The sequence below is a fragment of the Vidua chalybeata genome, chromosome 1, assembly GCF_026979565.1.
Source record: "Vidua chalybeata isolate OUT-0048 chromosome 1, bVidCha1 merged haplotype, whole genome shotgun sequence".
Taxonomy (NCBI): domain Eukaryota; kingdom Metazoa; phylum Chordata; class Aves; order Passeriformes; family Viduidae; genus Vidua; species Vidua chalybeata.
Window position 1 is genome coordinate 35,132,796 of NC_071530.1, and position 22,604 is coordinate 35,155,399.

The 22,604-nt window shown below is 37.9% G+C and overlaps 2 protein-coding genes across 6 annotated transcripts in view; one reads left to right on the plus strand and one right to left on the minus strand.

Annotated features, from left to right (window-relative positions):
• On the minus strand, positions 1–21,037 carry HACL1 (2-hydroxyacyl-CoA lyase 1). Its single transcript, XM_053941991.1, has 17 exons — positions 20,922–21,037; positions 19,859–19,963; positions 16,244–16,284; positions 15,624–15,704; positions 12,915–12,987; positions 12,330–12,407; positions 11,255–11,349; positions 10,731–10,843; positions 8,993–9,128; positions 7,742–7,847; positions 6,317–6,400; positions 5,921–6,022; positions 4,837–4,991; positions 3,525–3,683; positions 3,117–3,224; positions 2,336–2,522; positions 1–1,943 (listed from the first exon to the last, which is right to left on the minus strand). The coding sequence occupies exons 1-17, from the start codon at positions 20,976–20,978 to the stop codon at positions 1,911–1,913; spliced, it is 1,713 nt and encodes a 570-aa protein (XP_053797966.1). The 5' UTR covers positions 20,979–21,037; the 3' UTR covers positions 1–1,910.
• The window catches only part of BTD (biotinidase), a 10,740-nt gene continuing 8,408 nt past the window's right edge, over positions 20,273–22,604 (plus strand). Inside the window, exon 1 of one of the 5 annotated variants that reach the window (XM_053942046.1) lies at positions 20,273–20,627. Coding sequence is in view for 2 of the 5 variants with exons in the window: in XM_053942015.1 (XP_053797990.1) it covers positions 21,770–21,798 (29 nt within the window). In the remaining 3 variants the exon portion in view is untranslated. Of the gene's footprint in view, positions 20,628–21,732; positions 21,799–22,065; positions 22,136–22,166; positions 22,272–22,604 lie in introns of those variants that run through there. The other 4 variants (XM_053942015.1, XM_053942041.1, XM_053942024.1 and 1 more) reach the window with 4 other exon arrangements.

The window sequence follows — 22,604 nt, forward strand, 5'->3', positions numbered from 1 at the left end:
TAAAAGACAAACAGCATGAAAATCACTTTTTATTAATTTTCAAGTATAAAACAGTAATTTCCACATTTGTTTATCCAATGCAAATTATCTCCCCTGTGGTCAGTTCCAGCATTAATTCTTAGAGATATTTTACACTGTCATAATGGATTGTGTTTAATCACAGAAACACATCAAAATTAACTTGTGAGACATCAAGAAGACTGACAAAAATTTAATGTCAAGATTCAACACTGCTCCACCCTCCCTGCAGAGTACCCCAGAGAACACAGCAACTCAACAGCCTTACATTTTTTTATGAGCTGTATCCCTTCTAAGATTTTATCCTTCTGCACTTCAGATTATTTCAGATATTATTTCTTTCAGATATTATCTCCCTGTACTAGTGTGCAGAGACATTCCTACATTCCTCTGCCTAACAGTAACCCATGGCCTTGGGCCAGACCCAAACTGAAGTGCCAGACCCAATAAGCCAAGCCTTTTGCAACAAACCTGACTGCAGCCACGATCCCCTGCCAGCCCAGTCCTTTCTCTCCTCAGGCCATCAAGTGCCTTCCACTAGATAACTAACACTTACTGACAATGGAATAATAGAAAATAAAGCAAGCAAAACCCAAATCAGAGACAGAATATTCCCTTCTGTGCATGTAACAAAGAACCTGTGCATTTAAGAACAGATGTAAATATAAAGTAATCTGTTTAGTGTCCTGCATAGTAACTGTTGTAGGTCATGACAAAGAAGCATAGACAAAGAGCTACTTCATTTCTAAAGTCTGAACTCTAAGTCAGATTGTCAGATGCAGCAACAAATGAAAACACAGTAGATAGAATGCCAGGCAGGCCAAATATCTGCTTGAAATGTCACCTCTGCATCACAGTGCAGGTGGGACTCCAGGTCTCTATACAGTTACATAAAGAACCTTTGTTGTACAATTAGCCAGCCACAGCACAAACACTGATGATTGCTGTGTGATGCCAGCCAAATGAACATTATGCTCCAGTCTAATAGTTTTTATTGTTGTTGCTCTGGTGAGGGATTTTTAAATTTTTTTTTTCCAGTCTTTTTGTTGGTGTCACTGTTGATATTTCAGTAATGGTAGTGGTAATGTTTTATTTAAAATGCTTCTAATTATAAAGACTTACAATCTATTAATACTGGAAATCTCACTAAGTATGGCCACGTTTTCAGCCTACAGACATTGTGGTGCTTGTGAAGAGCTAAGCTTCAAACAAAAATCCAGGGTTTGCTTTTCCTACAAACACATAAATTCCAGTTAGTAAAAACAAATTCAGTAGATAAAAGCTTAGCCCTTGAGTAAGTCTGCATTTTTAATACTACTCCTGCATTCAGAAGAAGCTGAAAAATCAATCTGTAAAATGAGGAAGCTACTACCAATGCAATAGGCTTCAATGCATAATGAGACCAATGGGGAATTAGTCACAACAAGATGCTTTGGTTTGGTCCTTAGAGGACAAAGTTTTTAACAAGCAGAATGGTGGAGTGATTGGTTACAAATCAAGCTACTATAATTGCAGACACTTCTATGCAAACTTCTAGGCGAACACTTCTATGTTTCACACAGCATAAAACTCTCACCTTATTCTGTTCATCCAGAACATTCAAGATTTTAATTCACAAATAATGGGTGTTACTCAGAGTAAAAGAAAAAGTATATAGTTTTATCATCAGTGTTTGTGTAGAATCTGTTAGAAGGCCGGGTATACATTCATATGTGTCTCTCTCATTTTACAATTACCTAATTTCAGCATTTAAAGATTCCTCTAACAGCAGTTCTAAAATCCCACTTTGTTCCAATGCCTATGCAAAATACAGTTGCATCAGTTCTGCTTCCAGAAAACAACTCAGTTTTGTTTAACATGCTGCCTTGCACCACCATCATCTTCCTCTTCTACTACAGGTTAGAACGAGTCAGCCAGGGAAATTCCTGTAAGCAAAAAAACAAACCAACATAGAAAAAACACCACATCAGAATGGGCAAACAGTAAGAGGGAATCCACAGGATATAAAGACTGCTCAAAAATGTTTCACCTCCTTTGGTCTAGAATGAAAAGGAATAACCTTAAATTTTGGAAACAGTCATTAAGGACCCTATACATTAATAACAGCCAGTGGGGGAAAAACCCAAACAAGCAGACAGCAAGGAAAGCAGATGGCATGATGTAAAAGGACCTATTTTCTCTATCTCCCAAATCTAAGAACAATCTTTTTGCCTTGCAACCATCTCTTCCTCCTCTGTGGTTTAAGTGACAGTCCCTAAGGTTTTCAGAAGCTCACCACCATGAAGCTTGCAGAAAAGAAAGGAAAACACATATATACCTGTTTCTTTCTCTCAGATTGTGGATCAATCATTACATTTATAAGAGAAGGTGTTTGCTTGTCAGTCACACTTGCTTTCAGAGCATTTTGCAATTCTTCTGGTGTTTTAACAAAGTATCCTTTACCTCCAAAGGCAGACATAATTTTCTCATAGTGTGCATTTGGCAGGAGAGAAACAGGAGGTACACTGTAACAGAATGGAAAACATGACTAATGGCATGGGAAAATTGCCAGGCTGACTAATTTAATTACTTTAGCACCATTTTTAAAGTGCAAGATGATTATTGTGCTGGCCTGATGAATTGTTCTGGGCTGAAAGAACTACGGTTCCTGTATCACCTAAGATGTGTTTATAGGGTACTGTACTCATTTTTATCTTGTGGAGTCATTCCTCAGCTAAGCTTTAGCCTAGTTCTATTTGTACAGAGATCTTAGCTCAGAAGCAGAAGTCCTGTGCAAGCTCAGACCTCAGGTAATTTTGGAGAGTATCAGAATTTTGAAAGTTAGCCCACTATGGACTCTGTGGGCTGAACTGATGCAGGAACCTGAGAAAACTAGTAGAGAATCATCACTCTGCTGCACTGTTGTGCAAGCAGTAGGCTGGAATTAGGTTGGCTGTTTACTTTTGGTAATTGGTTCTTACTTATATGAACTTAGCTCAGGACTAAATTGATTTTATAAATGTATTTTTAATCTGGATCATAAAGCATTAAAATTAAGAGAATGACCATTTTGGTCACTTCTTCCATAGTTACAAAGGACATACTTTGAAGATGCTTACCATGTAGCAGGGTCACCAAACTTTAACATTTGCTCCCAGGAATTTGCATCCAAACCAGTGTAAATCCCATTGTTGTTTACTACGATAATCAGGATTGGCAAGTTATATCTATAAAAAGAGACATTTGGAAGAATGCTGAAATACTTGCCCCATTCAGTAAGATGTTAAGAGTGTAATTTTTCTTACAAGTAAAAGGAAGAAAAATCCCAGTTCTACCTGAAATATGATTCAACCACCACTAGTAAAGCACTAAGAAAGCACTACATAACAACAACATAAAAAATTAGCATGTATGTTTTTTGGCTTGTTTTTATGTGTTTTATGGATACCCCACCTACCAGCAGCTACATTTTTCTAGTTAAAGTGACCCTGAAGAGCATCTTTTTGAGCCAAAAAAAACCCAGTTACCTGCAGATAGTCTCCACTTCCATTCCAGAAAATCCAAAAGCACTATCCCCTTCTATGCAGACAACTCGCCTTCCAGGTGTGTGGTCCCTGGCTACCATTGCAGCTGCTATGGCAAAACCCAGCCCTACTCCCATGGTTCCAAAAGTACCTGCATCAAGCCTAAAGGTAAAAGACAGAATTACTATCCCTTTATTTCTATTCAACCTCTTTAATTAATTCATGATGCCTTACTTTTACTTTCAATACTTTGCCATATAGTATTCAAATACTGTTTTATAAACAATTGGTATAAAGAGATACCAGAAGTAGAGATTATTATATTCGGCCAAACATTTGATAAAACTGCAAATGTTTTAAGTGATATCAACATACTGGAACTCATATTAAAATGAAGAACTCTTGTACACTAGTGCTACAATAAAGAACTATTCTCATACGCTTTTAGCTTACATAGTAACAGTATTTCAGAAACATTCCATTACTGTAGAGACAGACAACATGAAATATTTCTATATTTAATGCCTTGAAAATATAACTATTAGTCTGAAAGCCATTGATTAAATACTGCTGTTCAAATTTTAGTCTTCTGTTCAACCATTTGAAATCAAATTGAAAGCTATAATTTAGTTAGATCATTTCCATCAGAAGCACATAATGGACACAGAAGTACATAAAGCACTAGATTATTCTAGGGTTAACTGCTTGAATTTCCTTTCAGATATGTACAGTGCAGTCTGAAGAGACAACCACTAACATTACTGTGTACTTATTTTAAATAAGGGGGAAAAATACACACTCTTCCCCCAACTCTACTGGAAGTACATGGGTGTTGTTGGTTGTTTTGTTCACAAAGCAGAATTTTGAGTACTCACACCTTAGGCATATAGGTTTACATGAAAGCATGCCTATTATATAATCCAATTTTCAAGTTTTCCCCATTTTGAATGTTCCAAAGAAAAACTCTTCACATGGATTCTTTTCAACATGAGAAGCCCAATTACTGTTTTTATTTTTCATTAATATTTACCACAGACTCTGAACACAGAAACAAACATCTAGGTCAGGGAGTTGAACACAATGCTCATCACTCGCTTTCCACAAGAGAGAGAGAGCAACTATCACCATTCTGCTGCAGAGCACACAGAGAATTGTTAAAATCTATGACAGGACATCAGTATGTGAGTGGAAAACTTCCCTTAATCCCGCTCCCAACATATTATACTTATGTTTTCCAGACCACTATTTTTCTTAGCTAAATGAAAACATTTATGCAGAAATGTAGTGTGTTGAGTCAGAACAAAAGATATCACACCTTTGACGGGGATAGAAATTTGGAAGCATAGTTCGTCCAATGTCCATGGTGTTTGCTCCCTCACTTACTAAAATGCAGTCCTTGGGTATCAGTTCTCTGATGTGATGAAAGACTGTATAATAATTCATAGGCAGAGATTTCTGTAATGCTAATCCCTTAAAAATAAAAGATATTAGTAACTCCCACACATAGAATTTAGGGTGCAAAACAGAGACACATAAGTAAAAATGATGAAAATAAAAATACACTCTGCTAGGTAAGGCTGGAGTATTTGGTTTTTCAGGCACTGCATCAAGGTCACCCCTTCTGTATCTATCCCGGTGACAACATATTTATCAGAGGCTCAAAAAGCTCAGCAGCCCTTCAATGGCCTATCATTAGCAGAAGCTATTAAAACTCAGTTTAACCCAAGAGGCTCATGAAATTTTTCTGCACCAGGTGTGACTATCAACAACTCTAAGTGAGCTGTCATCTGTGTGCTGGGAGATAATTCAAAAGAGCAATCTGTTAAAATGACTTTATTTTCGATCCCAGTCTTGGGAACATGCATCTGAAGTTGCAGAATATGAATTACACAAAGTTAGGTATATACCAAGCATCTGTGGTCTCTTGGTCTTAATAGCTACTTGCTTTTAACATAGATTAAACCTAGACTGGCATTGATAAACTGCACAATTACAGACAATGATTACAATTAGAAGAAAACTAAGAATGCATCTTCACCTAAACCAGTTTTCACTTGGAGTACTTGAAGTATCTGTCCATTGCTTAAAAGCCACTGCCCATAATACAGCAGCTCTGCTGTAGTCTTCTATTAATGACTTTAAGAATCCAGTTCCAAAGTGTAATGATTTCTACACAGTTTGAATTTATACAAAATCATAGAATACTTAACCTATAATGCTTACAGTTCCTAAGCATAGGAAGAGTAAGCCTGTACCAGAATGGTAAAAAATTTCAAAGTCTGAGTGACTTAACTGAGAAATTATTGAGAAATAACTGGATATAGACTAGTTATAAAACTGACAATTTATCAGTGCCTGTTATAGCAAGAAACATTTTAATTTCTTTAATGTCACGCTACCTTAGATCTTTCCTCGTTGTTCTTTATTTTCCCTCTTAACTTCTGCCACCAATCTGAATTAGAAGGGTATTTCCATGACCTTTTCTTGAATTCTTCTAAGAGCTGGAACAATATTGAAATGTTGTAGAGGGTTCTTTCAACATGTTTAAAAGACAACAAAAGCATCAATAATAACATTATCAAGAACTATCCCAGCACAATCACAGAACACTAATCAGAATCTTTAACATATAATTTGACAATGGACTGGATATACAACATTAATATACTGCCTGAAAAAATGGTTTTCCTTGAACAGCTGGGTTTTTTTTTTCTTTTATTTTTAACAGGCAAATTACTTCACATGAATCAGAGGAAATTGAGGTCAAAACCAGAGGACATGGGACATTACGTTACCTGCTCAGTCACGGCGTTTATGTCACCTAATAAAGTTGCAGCTGGCCTTACATTATTCCCCAGCTCTTCTGCACAAATATCAATCTGTATTTCAAAAATAAAAACAACCATTAACTCAAGGATATTAACCATAACTTTTTTTTTCAGTTCAGGTGAGGAACATGTCCTAACATACATAGATGTCTAACATTGTCTTCATACCCTGTTTTGGCTATACAGGTAATTTCCTTTGTTTTTCCTTGACATCAGGAAATCCTTTATACAAAGTAAAACCCTATGGCACATACCTATTTTAATGAAAGTCATATATATTCTTAAAGTTGACTGCTTGCTTCTTTCAAGCTCCTGCAGACACTGCAGAACTTTATTACAGCATTGTATGTGAGCTAAAAATCTAGGCTCAGGTATACCCTGAAAGTCTATACAAAGCAGCAATTTTGTCACAGAGAAAACTGTGTGTTTGCTACTTGACAGCAAGAACTTAGTTAGCATGAAGAAACAGAAAAGTAATTTGCAACTACTGAAGCAAATCTATCAGTGATGCATGAGCCTTCTAGGATTACATAAACTGTTATTTTTGACCAGGTCACACCGACTATGAACTTAGTTAGTGTTTTAATACTAATCTCCGACTGTGAAAAAATTGAGACAAAAAAAAATTTAAATTTTTTAGGAAGAGGAAACATAAAATATGTATTATTTGTAAAAATAATATTTGCAAAAATAACATGTTTTAAAAATTGAGCTTAAAAATTAATGCTATTGTGAAGTTTTGAACTTTAGACTATGTTCCAGGTCAGTGTAAGCAGGACAGCCAATATGTTGGATCAACTACTACTATTTGATCACAGAGTCTTGGAGAGGAGATTTTAAGGACACAATTCAAAGACTTCTCTTTCTAAGATTTGGCAGATTGTCAAATGCATTCATTAGTTAAACAGCCTTTCTTCCTCTTATTTAATTTCCGAGTGACTGAGCTCTTACATTATGACAGGATCTGAAAGCAGTTCTTTTTCAGAAAAAAATCACACAAGAGAGCAGTATGAAAGATTCCACAATTTCAAAGACAGTTTTCTTTCAATCATAGAAATTCCAATGCTCCAAAGATACAACAATATTGTGAGTCTAACCCTGTATTAGTCAACTGCATAGATGTGTCTGCCCTCCTCATTATAGTAGCGTCAAGCTCTTGATACTAGGAACAGTATTGTAAGCATTCTCAAAAAAATAAGGAAGTAAAAAGAATAATTAAAGATATCATAAGTATCTCTGGAGAATTACCATAGTTATATGCACCATACTGCACTGTCCATATGGCAGTATTTGCCACATGAAATACATTACCAAAATAATTTACAGTAATTGCTCTGGGCAATGCTGGAACAGAGAAGACTTCCATTAAGTGATAATGATTTTCCTGCTTACCTGAATAACCTTTACATCCTGTTGATACCTCGGTGGAAGACCAAAATGCAAAATCCAATTCAACCTTGCACCAAGCAAGATGATTAGATCAGCATGCTGTAATGCCCTAATAAAGGGAAATGACAGAACCAGATAAGAAGGAATCACTATTACATTTAACAGTCTTTGCAAAATTAGAAGCAATCCTAACCACCACAGCAAACCCCAGAATACACATATAATTCTTCCTTCCTCTAAGCTGCTTGCTTAGCCTCAAAATCCTGTATCCTTTTATACAGCCAATCATCAAGCCATTCTTGAGTTAAGGAACTTAAGAAGAAAATTAATTACTTTTTTCCTATTACAACATATATAGGAGAGGAATCATTACATTAGGAGACCAACAAGATGCTAGAATGATGCTGAAGTTAAAGCAAAAGGCTCACTATTGTGACACTGGCAAGAGTGGGTGGCAAAATTAAGACTGGTATGGGCCTCTCAGCTTAGTCTCCCATTAATTTACCTTCCAGATAGACAGACAATATTTGGTATATTCTTTTATTCTCGATTCTTCCTAGCAGCATGCTTAACAGTGATAAATCTAAGATGTTCAGCAAAGGACAGCATTTTACTTTCAGGGTATATAAATGCTCCATCTGCAAACCAACTCTGTGCATATTCATACATAGTAGGGTTCTTAGGATCCATTCACATTAATTTTGCCAAAAGCCCCAAAAAACCCTATTAAAAATTACTTTAAACACAGTCTTTCAGTGTAGTTTGAAATATCTTACTTTTCTTTATAAATAAAGTGCAATTTAGTGATAGGGTATTGCAAACATCACACAGAGACAACAGCTGGCAAAATTTCAACTGCAACTTGGGCAGTTCAAGCTTTTGTTTATGGTGTTAAAGTAAAAAGAAGGAGTTTGTCTTGTGCACAGAGTTAAACGTTTAACATAAAACTGTTTACCAGCTCTGTTTAATGTTACAAAATACACACTAGCAACATTAATACATCTACTTGCCATAGGTTTCATAGCTACAGAATATAATATATATCAAAGTATCTTCCTGGTCAGCATTCTGAAGTGATCCACTTAAATCTGTTGTCCCTTTTCCAGCAAGATCTTCAGTGCTCTACAGTGAAGTGCAAAACATTGTTGAAAAAATTTTTGTGGTAGGAATTTTCTCTTCCCTGGCATCTGTAGCCCACCAAAATTCCTAGCTGTTTCTCAGCTGTTAGGATTAGAAGCCTTGCTTTATATTTACGTTGATCTTGCTGCAGCTACACAATTTGGATGGTTATCAGGAACTACTCCTTTTGCCATTGGTGTAGGCAAAAAAGGCAGTCCACAAAGGTCCACCAACTTTCTGATGTTGTTTTCAGCATGCGAATAAGCAGCACCTGAATGAAATGAAAGAGACTGCTTAATACTACAGAAACCAACTGTATTTGCTTGAACTTTAATTAAGCTGATTACATTATGGCAGAAGGAGTACTGTTTCCCATTATGAAAGCTGCCTGTTACTTTTCATTCTGAAGAACTCAAAACTAAACATGCCAAACCACAAATATCTGCAGTTAAAATTTCACATATTTTCAACAAAACCTTTTCTTTGCTTGGTTTCTTTTAAGACTTCAGCTGAACTATTTTATCAATTTTTATGAAACAGGGCAGGGAAAAATAGGAAATCTTGTTTATTTAAAATGACAAGTTTTTAGTGAGTGACATTTAGTATTATGGGACAGAGACTTCTGCAACAGCAACACGAGATGACCTTTATGTTGTGTAATGTCATTTCTTGCTCACCCCCTGCTCCATAACAACCTGCCCAAAGACTCTACTATAAGCCTTTAGTGAAAAGAGAGAAACACAAACAAGTCCTTGCAAAGGTATGTGTTTGTGCACACATTTCCTGTGATGCTGCAGCAGTACATGGCTGCTGAATTAAGCTTGCCCAGGCAACCTGAAATAACTGACTGGTCCTTGTGCAATGGCTTGAATCTGTGAGTCTTATATCCTTATATCCTGAAGAATATACTTTTGGAAATATTTCAAAAATTCTGCTAAAAACAATATATAGCACAAAGTCCAGGTACATTTGTGGACATTGACAAAACACATCTTTTTTTTTTTTTTTTTTTTTTTTTTTAGTTTTCCATCTTTCAGTTTCAGAGAACACCCTTTTTTAATGTGTATCCAGACAGAGAGAAAAAAAAAACCAACATAACCTCTTCTGATCTACCTTCTGTTTTCAATTTCATTACCTAAACAATCATAAGATCCATCTAATTTCCATCATTGCATTCCCTAATTAAACATAGAGATCATTCCCCACATCTGCAGGAAAATATCCTGGGTTAAATGAGCTGGTTATTTTAATTCTGTTCCTAACTGACCTGTATCTTCAACAGAAACACCACTGCACTGGCTAACATTCCACAAGGAGGCACAAAATAAGTGAACCAGCACAGAAAATAATTACCCTCCATCTCTAGGAATTGATTACATTGGCAGAGTACAATGAAAAGTCTGTAAAACAGCAACAGCAGCAGCACCTGCTGTGTTGCTGTACATCCCTACAAAGGTAGGCTGGCACTTTCAGCAAGAACCAACAGAAAAATGACCTTTGGTTACTCTGATTCTTGCTATATATGCCAGAGCAGAAAATATAATTTCTTTACTAAAATTTGAGTTGCTTGGAATTTTGGAAGTGATCCCTTGGTATTGGCTCTAGGATTAAAGACAACAGTTATCTGATTTTTTCTATATAAACTTGTATTTTATCAATTGATTTTTCTTTAAGCTAGATGAAAAATAAACCATTACATAACGGAAAAAAAAATTCTAAAACCAGAGCGGATTTTAACATTGAATTCCAAAGAACTTTGTGTTTTTACTACTGGTTGGTTGGACTAAAAAGAAGATGGGTAACACTTCTGGGGAAAAGCAATCTGCTCTTGTCCTGAATGTGCACAGTTCAAAGCTACATCAAAGCATATTACCTTTGCCAATGATGAGCAGAGGCTGCTTGGAAAGAACAATGACAGAGGCTGCTTTGGATACAGCAGAGTGTTCAGCCATGCTGATGGGAGGTGGCAGGCAGCATTCCACGTACCTGAAGCAGAGCAAAACAAAAGAGGCTCTTTGAAAAATTCAAAACAAGAAATGCTGAAAGACAAAAACTAGTGTTGAGCATAAAATTACAGTTGCTACACACCATGTTACAGCATTTATTAGAACAGGAAATGTTTTTTCAAAACAGGCTTTGAAGTTTCCCCTCCTTGTTTCTTTAATCTTGCAGGTAGTGTTTCAGAGATTTACAGAGTGACATCATTATATTACCACATTAACTCATTATTTTTTGCACATTTCATTACATACTGTAATCTGTATCATGTTATGATGGAATGTCACATTTAGAGGTTGGATTTTTTTTGGTTTAGGAAAATAAAACATGAAATTGACATATAAATTAATTTTCTTTTGTTCAATGACTTTAAAAATAATGAATGTAATCTTTACGCACTTGACAGAGCTCTTATTCACCTGAAGATTCACAAAATCCCCAGGTATGTCAATATAGCAGGAACCTGGACGACCATACATACTGGTTCTTACAGCCTAGAAAACATACATTCACAATTTTAATCACTGTTTGACGGGATTTTAAAAATATTTATATGCAAAAAAGCAAGAAAACTCTTCTGTAGGCAGACAAGGTACATTTTTATTTTGTTGATTCATCATACTGGAAGCTTCCATGGATTGATTTATACCAACAACATAACGTTTTGACAGCTATTTATACTTTCTCTTATATACCAATTGGAGCCTTTTAGCAGGTGTACAGTATTAGACTCTAAATTCTTTGTTTAATTTGCCATGAGACAAATGCATTATCAGTTGTCATGTTTGGAGATATAAAATTAAACATTAATGCTGAATTCTACTTAAAGTAGCACAGAGTAAAACCAGGATAACCAAATGCCTCCACTTTCTATTACTTTTGATCCCAGTTCTTCTATTGCAGGTAGATGCTGTGCTGAATTTGCACTTCTGGAAATAGAATGACTGTATGCAGAATTTAGGCTGACATGGCTGAAGGGCTGCTACAGCAGTACCAAAAGACTTCTCTAATCCTCTCTGAAGCACTGAGATAAGGATATATTTTTTCTCACTCTCAAAAAAGACCAACAGAGCCACAACCAAACTCAAACCCCAAACACAACCATCTCCACTGCCCCCCCTCCAAATCTCCTTCACATGACAGTGATAAAACAGCTGAAGCATTACATTTCTAGTTATTACAACTCTCCCTAAAAGCATTTATTTAATAAAAATTGTCCAACTCTATCTGAAGATAACAAAAATCACTGCAGGGATCAGTAAGCATCAGATTGGACTAGGATCTATTTCTAGCCTATTCCATAACTTTGTTCACAAGGCAGAACCTCCTCAATTGTTAATTTACTCAATCAACCATCACCTCCTATCTGACAGAGCAAATTACTCAGAATAACAACTATACAAAAATAAACCCTCAAAACTTAAAAGGAGACAGTTACCTGATGTTCTATTGTTCATTTTGTATTTTTTCATACCTTTTCAATAACAGCAGGAATAACTTCCAGGCTGCTTGGGCGGACAGACAGCTTGTTGTACAGCCTGCCAGCTTCAACCTGAATAAAGGCAAATAACCATTGTATTGATTAATCAAAGTAATTTGCTCATTTCCACATGAATAAAATGAAAGAAATGCCAGATGAAAAGCAAAAAGGTGAAAGCTTTCCAGAGAAAAATGCAGTAGCAGCTAGTGAAAGCTGTCAAAACCATACTCATTCCTCCAAGTGTTTAAGCTTTTCTTTTTTTTTTTTTTTTTTTTTTCATAAACTGGTTTATTTTCTTGGACATTTTGCTTTTGTCCATCTCAGAACAAACAAAGGAAATTTATACTAGCTGAAAACATAAAAGAAGGTATGAATTCCAACATGAGAAGGAACAAAGACATTCCAGGCAACCTGCTGTATTTACACAATGTCAGTTTTAAACCAGTAGATGGAGCAAATCAACAGCATTATAAGATCTGCTAGGAAACGTTAGTGTTTGGGATTGTTTTTCCTATAATAATGAAGAAACAAGAATTATTAAACTGCAACCTTCCTACAGAAAGTTATATGTCTGTGTACCTGTGGGAATTCTTGGAAAGCTCCCATGGTTTCCTGATTTCTGTCAGAAGAACCACCAATAACAATCAAAGGCCTAGAAAAGTATATTGAAAACAAACAAAAAACCCCTGTAAGAGTATATATATATATACACATAGCATCCACAGATCTCTAAAAGAATAGATACAGAATACAGAAATGGATTCTAAATATCAGAGTGTCAGCCAGTAGCCTTCCCAGCAGCTTCTGGGTCACCAGTTTTGGGACAATTTGGTCATATTAAGTGACTTGGATCACAGAAGTTCTAAAACCAAATCCCATTGCAGGCAATTTTCATTCAAGTTTGATAATGTGGGTGACACAGTGGTTTGAGGGAATGACAATACCTAATAAGGAATTAAAAAGTATTGATTGGTCCAAAAACTATTAAGATGTGTGTTTATAAAGGATATTGTAAGAAGCACAAGCACTAGAACTAAGAAACAAGCTAGGATACAATTTTCCAAAAAGATTATGTTTTCTTTGTATACAATTTGGAACACAGTAAATTTAGCTGGCTGAGAGCACAACTCCCTGCATTCTGTTTTTAGTAAAAAAACTCCAAAACTGAAAGAAACAGACAAAAAATTAACATGCCTGCAAGCAGTCCTGGACTTAAATCAGTTCACAGCTATGAGAAGAAGGCAGTATTATTTTACAATGAGGGTTATACATTCCACAGGAGCACATTTTTACACAAAATATAATAAATAATTTTCCTACAGTGAATGAAAACCTGTCTTTTATTCAAATTGTAGGTCAAACTCCTTAAAATGCTAAGTGCTGGGTCAACAGATGAAGTTGTTTTATTAATCTTATTCATCCACACTATATTGAAATATTGGGTCTATAGCTTTCTAGGCTTTTTCTCTTAAATGATTTCTCTTCAGATCTGGCCTTTCCTTTGACTGCATTTATCTGTACAATGTATCAAGCTAAAACATGTGCAGGGTGTTCCATGCATAATCCTAAATTTAATCATCCATAAGACTTGGGGATATGTGTATCTAGATCTGAGCTTCATAACCAGGCCATTTCTGTGCCATACATCAAAAATCTCAGTTCAAATCCCCTGGAGCAATGAAATGAGAACTTCAGGCTGCATCTCACCTCCATGAAAAATCGTTACGGAAAAACTCACTTGGTGGCTGCTCTACTTATTTCATTCTGCTTATTCTCTCCCCTCAGCAAAATGATTATTACTATCCAAGACTGTTTGACAGCGACAAACCCTATGTTCCTCTCACTTGCTTTTTCCCAATTTATTTAAATATTTTAATGAACAAAGTAACTACTACTTCCCAATAATGACATACAATTACAAAGCTAGCCTACTATTTAGAAAGCTAGCTCCAACGGCTATATCTTGAAATGGTTTTGTTTTGCCCTTGAAGTTTTAAATAATTCTGACTAGAAAGAAATTTTTCCCCCAAGGAAATCATTGTACTACTGTCACAACATTGTAGACATTTTGATGAGCAGTGCTTATAAAGCAAGGCAAAAACAACAGTGAAGCAGAAAGAACATTTGACTATAATGAAACTAATAATGGTAAGTCTTATGGACTTGCAGGAGAAGAACTTTAGTAAACTGAAAAAAAATTTAACTGCAATTTCAGCATGCTTGTGTTTACTCCAAATCTTACCACCTATCACACACTTTGGAGTCTATTGTCACAGCCAGACTGCGGTACAAAGTCTTGCTCAGAATGAGACAGGAAAACAGGCAGCAGTATGGCAGATAATTTTCAGCGTGAAGTATCAAGAGGTTTTACCCTTGAAAATGCAGTTTACCCTCAGAAATGTCTCCTGTAAATCTACAGTAAATTACATACACATTTCTTTCTTATAATCAAACTCCTGACTGTTCAAAAGCAAGGTTTTCCTATAATCTTTTTTAGTCTAAGGTCAAATAGTGACAGCAAACTTTAGTCAATAACTCATATTTAAAAAAAAAGAATTTGAACACTAGAGGACTTTTTTCAAAATGTCAGATTTGATTTGTAGTGTTCCCATTACTGAGCTTCCCTTGTCCATCAGCCACTGCTAATTCAGTGCTCCAGATCACAGTGCTCGGGATCACATTCTGTTCTGTGAACATATCTGCTTGGTATTGCTACAGCTTCTTCCCAAAATACCTCAGTATAGCTTTCTGAACAGCTTTCAGTGGCAGACCAGACAAAGCTGTCACATCTCAGTGAAGGCTTATAGGAGTAAATACTATCCCTCTGTACATAATTTAATTCAATACTTAATTACTGCTCTAAATGTCTGTGTGGGGAGCAAACAGGGATTTTAACAATGCAGTTGTCAACGTACTCACGAATGAAATACAGTAATTCAAAGGCAGTATGAACTGAAGTTTAGGAAACACCTTTAAGATGATCTCCACGATCATGAGAGCATTACAGGCTAATATTGACTTCATCTTCAAACACATCCATAAAGCCAGCTATACTGATAGATTTTCTAATATGCACAATATGAGATAGGACAAAACCAAGAATTTTATCCATGAGAACACAGAAAATGTAACTAAATTAATTTTAAGGTTGATAAAGGAAGAATTCCTTTCTCATTATCCACATGAAAGGGAAAAAAAGTAAAATACTAAATACTGTGGAGCTCAATATCTGAAACAAGTAACAACACACAATTATTGGAATTTTAAAGGGAAATGCAGTTGAATTACCAGCAGTTAATGGTTGCATTTGCCATCCCACCAAGGGTGTGTAAGAAACCTGGACCAGACACCACAAGACATACTCCTGGTCTACACAGAAAATACAAAAAGAAAAAAGAGGAAGAGAGAAAAGGAAAGTGAGCACAGGGAACACCAAATAAATAATCAACAAAAATGAGTAAGGTGCTGAAATACAGAACATTAAAGTTTTACTGATGTCACCAAAACTCATGAATGGCTAGGAATTTGTATGAATGACTACAGGTAGACATGGAAATCAGAAACTATGAAGCTGTATCAATCCAATTAGAAAAGCAAGTGACCAATTATGTACCACCCACACAGAGGTGGGCAATACATACAGGCTTATTATCCTAACACAGCTCCTGACTTCTTCTATCACATCTGCTCTGCCATCTAACATTTATATGCAATTTGGTTATGTTTGCAGTTTTATCAGCAGTTACCAATGAAGAAAACTCACACTGGAAGAAGTGCATCTGATTCAACACAAATTTTACTGAAATTTAATTCAGGCAGAGACACTTGTTATTCCAGGTGATGAGATAAAAAATGGTAATTCTTAACTAGTGAGCATTTCTTAACAGCTTTACACACTCTTTACATACCTGCCAGTCAAATATCCAACAGCAGATGCAGCATAGCAGGCCTGTTGAAAATACTGGAGTTAATGACACTATTATTATTATTATTTATACATTTAATGATATTTTGTACATAACTTTCAACAAAAATACTGAAAATAAGGAAGTACAGATTCTTCCCTGACTATAGGAGCTTAAATGTAAGTAAAACTCCATTTCACCCTTCACACTATTAGAAGTGTCCATGAAGATTAATATGAAAAATCTCAAGACTCTTCTCCACTTCTCTCCACATTTCAGGCTCCTGTTGTTACAAGATATTATGTTAGGATTATTTGGGATTTGAAAAAGAAAAAAATCAACCAGTTCAAAAAACCCAACTAAAATCAGGGAAGAAAAATGAATAGAACAAAATACAAAACTTCTGCTTTCCACTGCCTTCTGGATGAACATGAACATGGAAGAGGGACTTGCAAGAGAAAGACAACAAGCAGAAATACAGCCATTCTGAATTGCATTTCAGAAATCAAGCAAAAGGTTGAAATCTCACATTGGAGAGCATAATTAGATGATTTGGGATTGTCTTTTACAAGCTGAGCTGCTGAAATACATCTCACTCCACTTTGGTACTACACATTTAAAGAAAAAATATGTTTTGAATAAAAATCACAAAAAGTAACATCTACACCATGTGTTGGCATAGCTCACCTGCAGTGTTATTGCAGAGTACGTTTTTAAGCTATTCCTGTAGTGATATTAAACATTTGGATATAAATTTCACCTGGCAAAGTGACAGCACGTGATCAAGGAGTTTACAAGTGACAACAGAACTCAAGAATTCACATGTGACATTGCGCAGTCTCTCATATTTTCATACTCCTGTCTTGAAATCAGTGAGTTCTAACACTTAATGGAAAAAAACCCTCATTTTGCAATATTTTGTAATTTTTTAAAGTAAGCTTCTGGCCTTAGAACCTACCTCTTTCATTTTTAAATACAGTGAAGATTTGATTTTAGCTATAATTGAGTACTCTGGTGATAAGATGCTCACTTTGGTTCCAGCTGCCATTATTAAAGGGTTCTTTGAGCCCTATTCCCTTCACAGCATATTGTATGCTCACAACTAACTTAGGATACAAATATCAAGAGATTGCTTTCAATATGTAGTGATAATTATTAGCAAAGATTAAGAACTAATATAAACAATGTGTTTTGTTAACAAATAAACATATAGTAAAGGGGGTTTTAAAGTTTAGAACTGAGTTGGGTTATCAGTCTTCTGAACAACTGCAGCAATCTCTAATTACCCAAGGACAGATACAAAAAACACATGACCCTGTGAAGTTGCAACACAGCTTTCACTGTTCAAAGGGCATGTGGGTGCAGGCAAGCTGCTTCTGGCAAACTTACACCACACTACAGGCCAAAGGAGACCAGCTTATGGGTGTTGGTAGTGCTACTTTTAGCTTCATGGTTTTATCAGGTGCTTCTATCCTGCAGTTTTATGAGCTTTTCACAGAATTATTATGGTTCAAAAAGACCTCCAAGATCACTAAGTCCAACCTGTGACCAATTACCATCTTGTCAGCTGGAGCATGGCCCTAAGTGCCACATCCAGCTGTTTTTGAACACCTCCAGGGATGGTGACTCCACCATTGTCCTGGGCAGAATAAGAACATAAGGATGCCAACCAGCAAGTACAGTGCTTGATTATTATCTCACCATGAGATTTTATTCTGTTTGAACTGGTTTATGGGCCCTGTTTCCTATTAACACTACTAATTTAAATTTTATCACTTTTACAGGGAAATTCTTTTGCTACATCTGGCCTAGAAATGAGGTAGAAACTCAACCCTTGGAGAAAAAACCCTTAATTTTCCATATATCATATAGAGCTGGCTTCACCAACAGAGGAGGCAGCTGTATACACATCCTCCACAGCCAGACCACACAACTGAGACATTTAAAATGATGACATGTATATACTGATTATATCTTGAATATACTATATATAACCTGTCACTCTTTGCCAAGAAATGACTCTATTATTCACTGAGGATAAAGAACAAACCAAAACTCACTACAAGATGCAGCTTCATTCCTCCTTTTTGAGTCCCCAAAGAAGAGAAATTCTGACATTTTGACATTAATTGTGCTATTTTTATTCCACTAAACAAAAGCAGCTCATTATTGATCAGCAGAGTGTTTTTTGTCTCCTTCATTTAGTAAACACTAATGAATAGAACAGCATCTCATTTGGTAGTGCAAAGCAATCTTCTCTGTTCAGTACAGACACATGAGGAAATTAATTTTAATCATGTTAGTAACCACAGCTAAACTAGAATATTTGCTAAATGGCCTACAGGAACATAAAGATTGTGCCAAATTCCCAGTTCTTCAAAGACTCAAATACACCTTTTAAACATGTTTGTGTATGTTTGGCTCTCTCATATGTTACAGATTTTCCATAGAGACATGCATTCCTCTAAATTCTCACATTCCAATATAACACTGTAAGGAGTAGACAGCAAAAAACATACAGCTTACAACCACCTGATTTAGAAGAACTACTGTAACAATATTTTGTTAAGGACTGGGACAATCCTAAAGGTTATTAACTACATAAATTAAGGAAAACTAGCAACTGCTGTAGATCAGGTATGGAAAGTTGCTGGTCCCTCTGCCACCAGTTCAGCAGCTAGCAGCCAGCTCCCCATCTTCTGCAGCAACCCTTGGAAACAACCTATAAACACAAGGTTATTATCTTCAACCTCAGACTACACAAGAAACTACTGAGATTAAAGAGTTACTACTGTGGTAAACCAAACAAATGCAGAACTAGGGGTGTAACATCAAAATGCTGAGGAGCTTGGCTCTTAATTTCTGACATCTACACAAGAAAGTTGAAATATACATAAATAAGAGAGTCTAAGTATATGCTCATGTGCACTTGGAAGCATTATTACTTGCTATGGTTTGCCATTCTGTGAGCTTTTAAAACACAGTTAAGGAAAAAACATATAATTATTTAAATTGTCAGAATAAGTTTATTGATCAACAGGAAAACTTTCCTCTTTGGGCACTTAAGAACACAACACAGACAAGGAAAAAAAAAGTAAAGGAGCAGGTAATGAAGTCCTAAAAAGAACTAAAATACAGTTGGAGTGAGAATGATAATACTGGGAAGTGTGTAAAAAGCTACAGAAAAACAAAAAGCCCTGGATGAGCATCTCAAAACCTGGCAGATAATATCTGACAGTATATCACTTGAAGGAGATAACTTTTTATAATTTTTCTGTTCTCAATCACATGCTGTCTTGAAATTCTTTTTTTCTTTCCTCCTATCTTTGCACCCTTATTGGAGAATGGCATTTCTAAATGAAAGAAGATGCAATTCCCTTAACTGAAAAGGAGGGGCCACTTTAAAATGGAAGTGGGAAAAGAAGGGCACAAGGAAACACTCAACCCAATGCACCAATGTTCTCTATTATTCCAAAATAACAGTGGCTGCTTCTGTATAGGTTCTTTAAAGGAAAATTCAGAGACTACATTCTTTCTAGTAGGAAAACTTAAACTGGGTTTCATTCCATTGTAAAACAGTTAAGGAAAGGGTTGGTCCTATTACAGATATATACTTACAGCTTGTTCATTTCTCATTCCCACATATTTTATTCCAACAGACTGGGCTGCAATTGCAATTTCAGTGACTGGAATACCAACAATGCCAAACATGTATTCAATATTCTATAAAGAAAAACGTTGAGAAAAGTCAGATTGTTTTTTCCCAAAAGACAGCTTTAATAAGCATGTGCTAACAAACACAGACATGCTAACTGCACAGGCAATCTAAAACTAAAATGTAACATATATTGTCACAGAGAAGCTCACAGGTCACCGTGGAAACATCAGCTGATGTTTGCAGCTCAGCCCCGTGGTTGTGAAAGCTCTGAATTTTGGGAGTTTACAAGCAGTGGGACAATGGTTCAGTGCCTCAATGAACGTGTGTTTAGTGCTTTCCACTGAGAAATTCTTACCTGGGACGTCTCTGCTATGTCACTTTCCTGATTCTCAGTACATCAGCTTCCTCTACTCTAAAAATGCCTCATGGCACCTTGTGTTCTCACACTTTCACAGAAAATTAACGGCAAAAAGCCCCCAAGAAATGGCTGGGAAAGTACCGTGCCCACAGAAACACAGACATGAAGAAGACAACACCTGTCTGGATTACAACTGAACTACTTTTCTGTTTCACAGGCCAAATGCAAAGTCTTCTCTCAAGACCCGTGCCAGGCCTGCAGCATCTCGAGTTTACAGACAGCGCAGAGTTTTCGTCGCTGTAAAGGAGGCGCAGGAGGCACATCCAGCTGTCACGGGCAGAGCCGCAGAGGACCCTCGGCATCGCCTGGTGGTAACGGGGGATCGGCTGAGCTCGGGAGGGGGATGCTTGGGAATGGGGAGGCCTTCCAGAAGAGGGGAATCAATGCCGGCCTGGGGAACACCGCCCGGAGGCCGGGCCGCTCCTGGGGCTGTGCGGCGGAACCTCCCTTCCTCTCCCGCCCTCCCACAAAGCGGCGGGGCGAGCCCTTTCCGTCCGCCCCCGGGAGAGCGGCGGTGCCGGTCGGGGTGAGTCCGGCCGCACACATTCACTCGCCGCAGGCTATCCCGGACCGCAGGCTGCCGGTCCCCGCCCCCGCGCTCTTACTTGCGCCTTGAGGGCCTGGGCGATGAGCTGCGCTCCGCTGACCGCCTCGCCCTCCATGCCGGCCCCGCTGCCCCGGCCCCGCTGCCCGCCTGGACCGGGCCGGACCGGCACCCGGGGCGAAGGGCGCGCGCAGTGACTGACAGGCGGCTCGGCCAATCAGGCAGCGGAGGGGGCGGACCTGAGGGACCCACCCCTGACCCCGCTGGCGGGCGGCGCGGGGCGGAGACCGGGGTAGCTTCCTATTGGCCAGCGCGGGCAGCCAATCAGAGGCCGCGAGGCGCCGGCCCTGCAGCGTGAGGCTCGCGGCGCGCGGGGTCGGGAGCGGGGCCCGGCCCCGGTCGGGTCTTCCCGGGGCCGGCCGGGAGCGGGGCGGAATCGCGCTGGGAGGGATCGCTGCAGGCCCGGCAGCGGCTCCGGTGGCGTCCGTGAGCCGCGGGGCTGCCCAGTACCCGGTACAGCCGCCCCGAGCGCTCCGGCGGTATGGGGCTGGTCAGAGGTGGCGAGCACGCAGCGGGGCAAAGGACAGGCGTTGTGTGAGGGGCCCGCGCGCGGCAGGAGAAGCGCCAGAGGAGTGCGAGACACTCTGACAAAATCCCAGCTGAGGGATGGCGCACCGGCTCTGCCCATCCCGGCACGTGTCGCTGAAGTGACACAGGTGACAGCATGTCCTTGCCTCGCGGTCCGGCTTGTCCGTGCCACCGCCCGGTTTGTCCAGCCAAACCACGGACGATAGCAGCGCTCCATTCGCCCTCAAGCGCCAAACAACAACAAAACATAGATGACAAAAAACAGATGGCATAGATTACAAAAACCTTCATAAAACCTACATTATAAAATACTGTAATATAATGCAGCAAATAAAAGCAGTAGACATGAGGTATCAGTGGAAACCCCCTTGAATTTCACTATATTTGATGTATTTTTAAAATATGTTGTATAATATATAGCAGAATGGCAGCAACGTCACAATCCATGGTTATCATTCAACCTAAAAAGCACTTTATTTTTTCATAGCCAATTGAATATTTGCCTAGTAATCATTAGTGTTTATGTTACTATTATTACCATTTATGTTGCTATTTATGTTACTATACTATATGTTGGGCATAGCTTAACATGCATTTGCTGTTAATCACTTAGGAGGACCTAGACTAGTGCTGTGCTACCTCTTGTTACTTCAGATTCTGCTGAGTGTAGAAGTGTGAAGAAGAAGGGTATGTGTTGCTTTTCTCTGTGTCTACATCCAGGTGTGGTTACAGGTGACAGACTTCTAAGCTTCCAAAGCTGTTGAAAAGTGAGTGACTGGATGCTTTACTTCACAACACACTGAGATCAGATGGTTCTGAAAAGGTGAATAGGAAAACAGGACACAGTGTGACTGAGGGGGAAACTTGGCATCCAAACTTGGACACCAGTCTTTTTACCCTTTGTGAGGAACTATAGCTGGAATATTGTGACTGCATGACAGTAATACTGCTATGAAATATTTCTACTTGGGTGACATGATCCTGCTGAAGCTTGTCTGTTAGGCAAAGGACCACATAAATCACATAAAAGGGACATAAAAAGAGAGAAAATTGTAAAGTATTTCAGGTAATGAAAATTTAAAATCATGGCTCAGGTGAGATGACAGCTCTGTAGATCCTAAGCAAATTAACTTCTCTTCAAGGAAAGGATTTATGA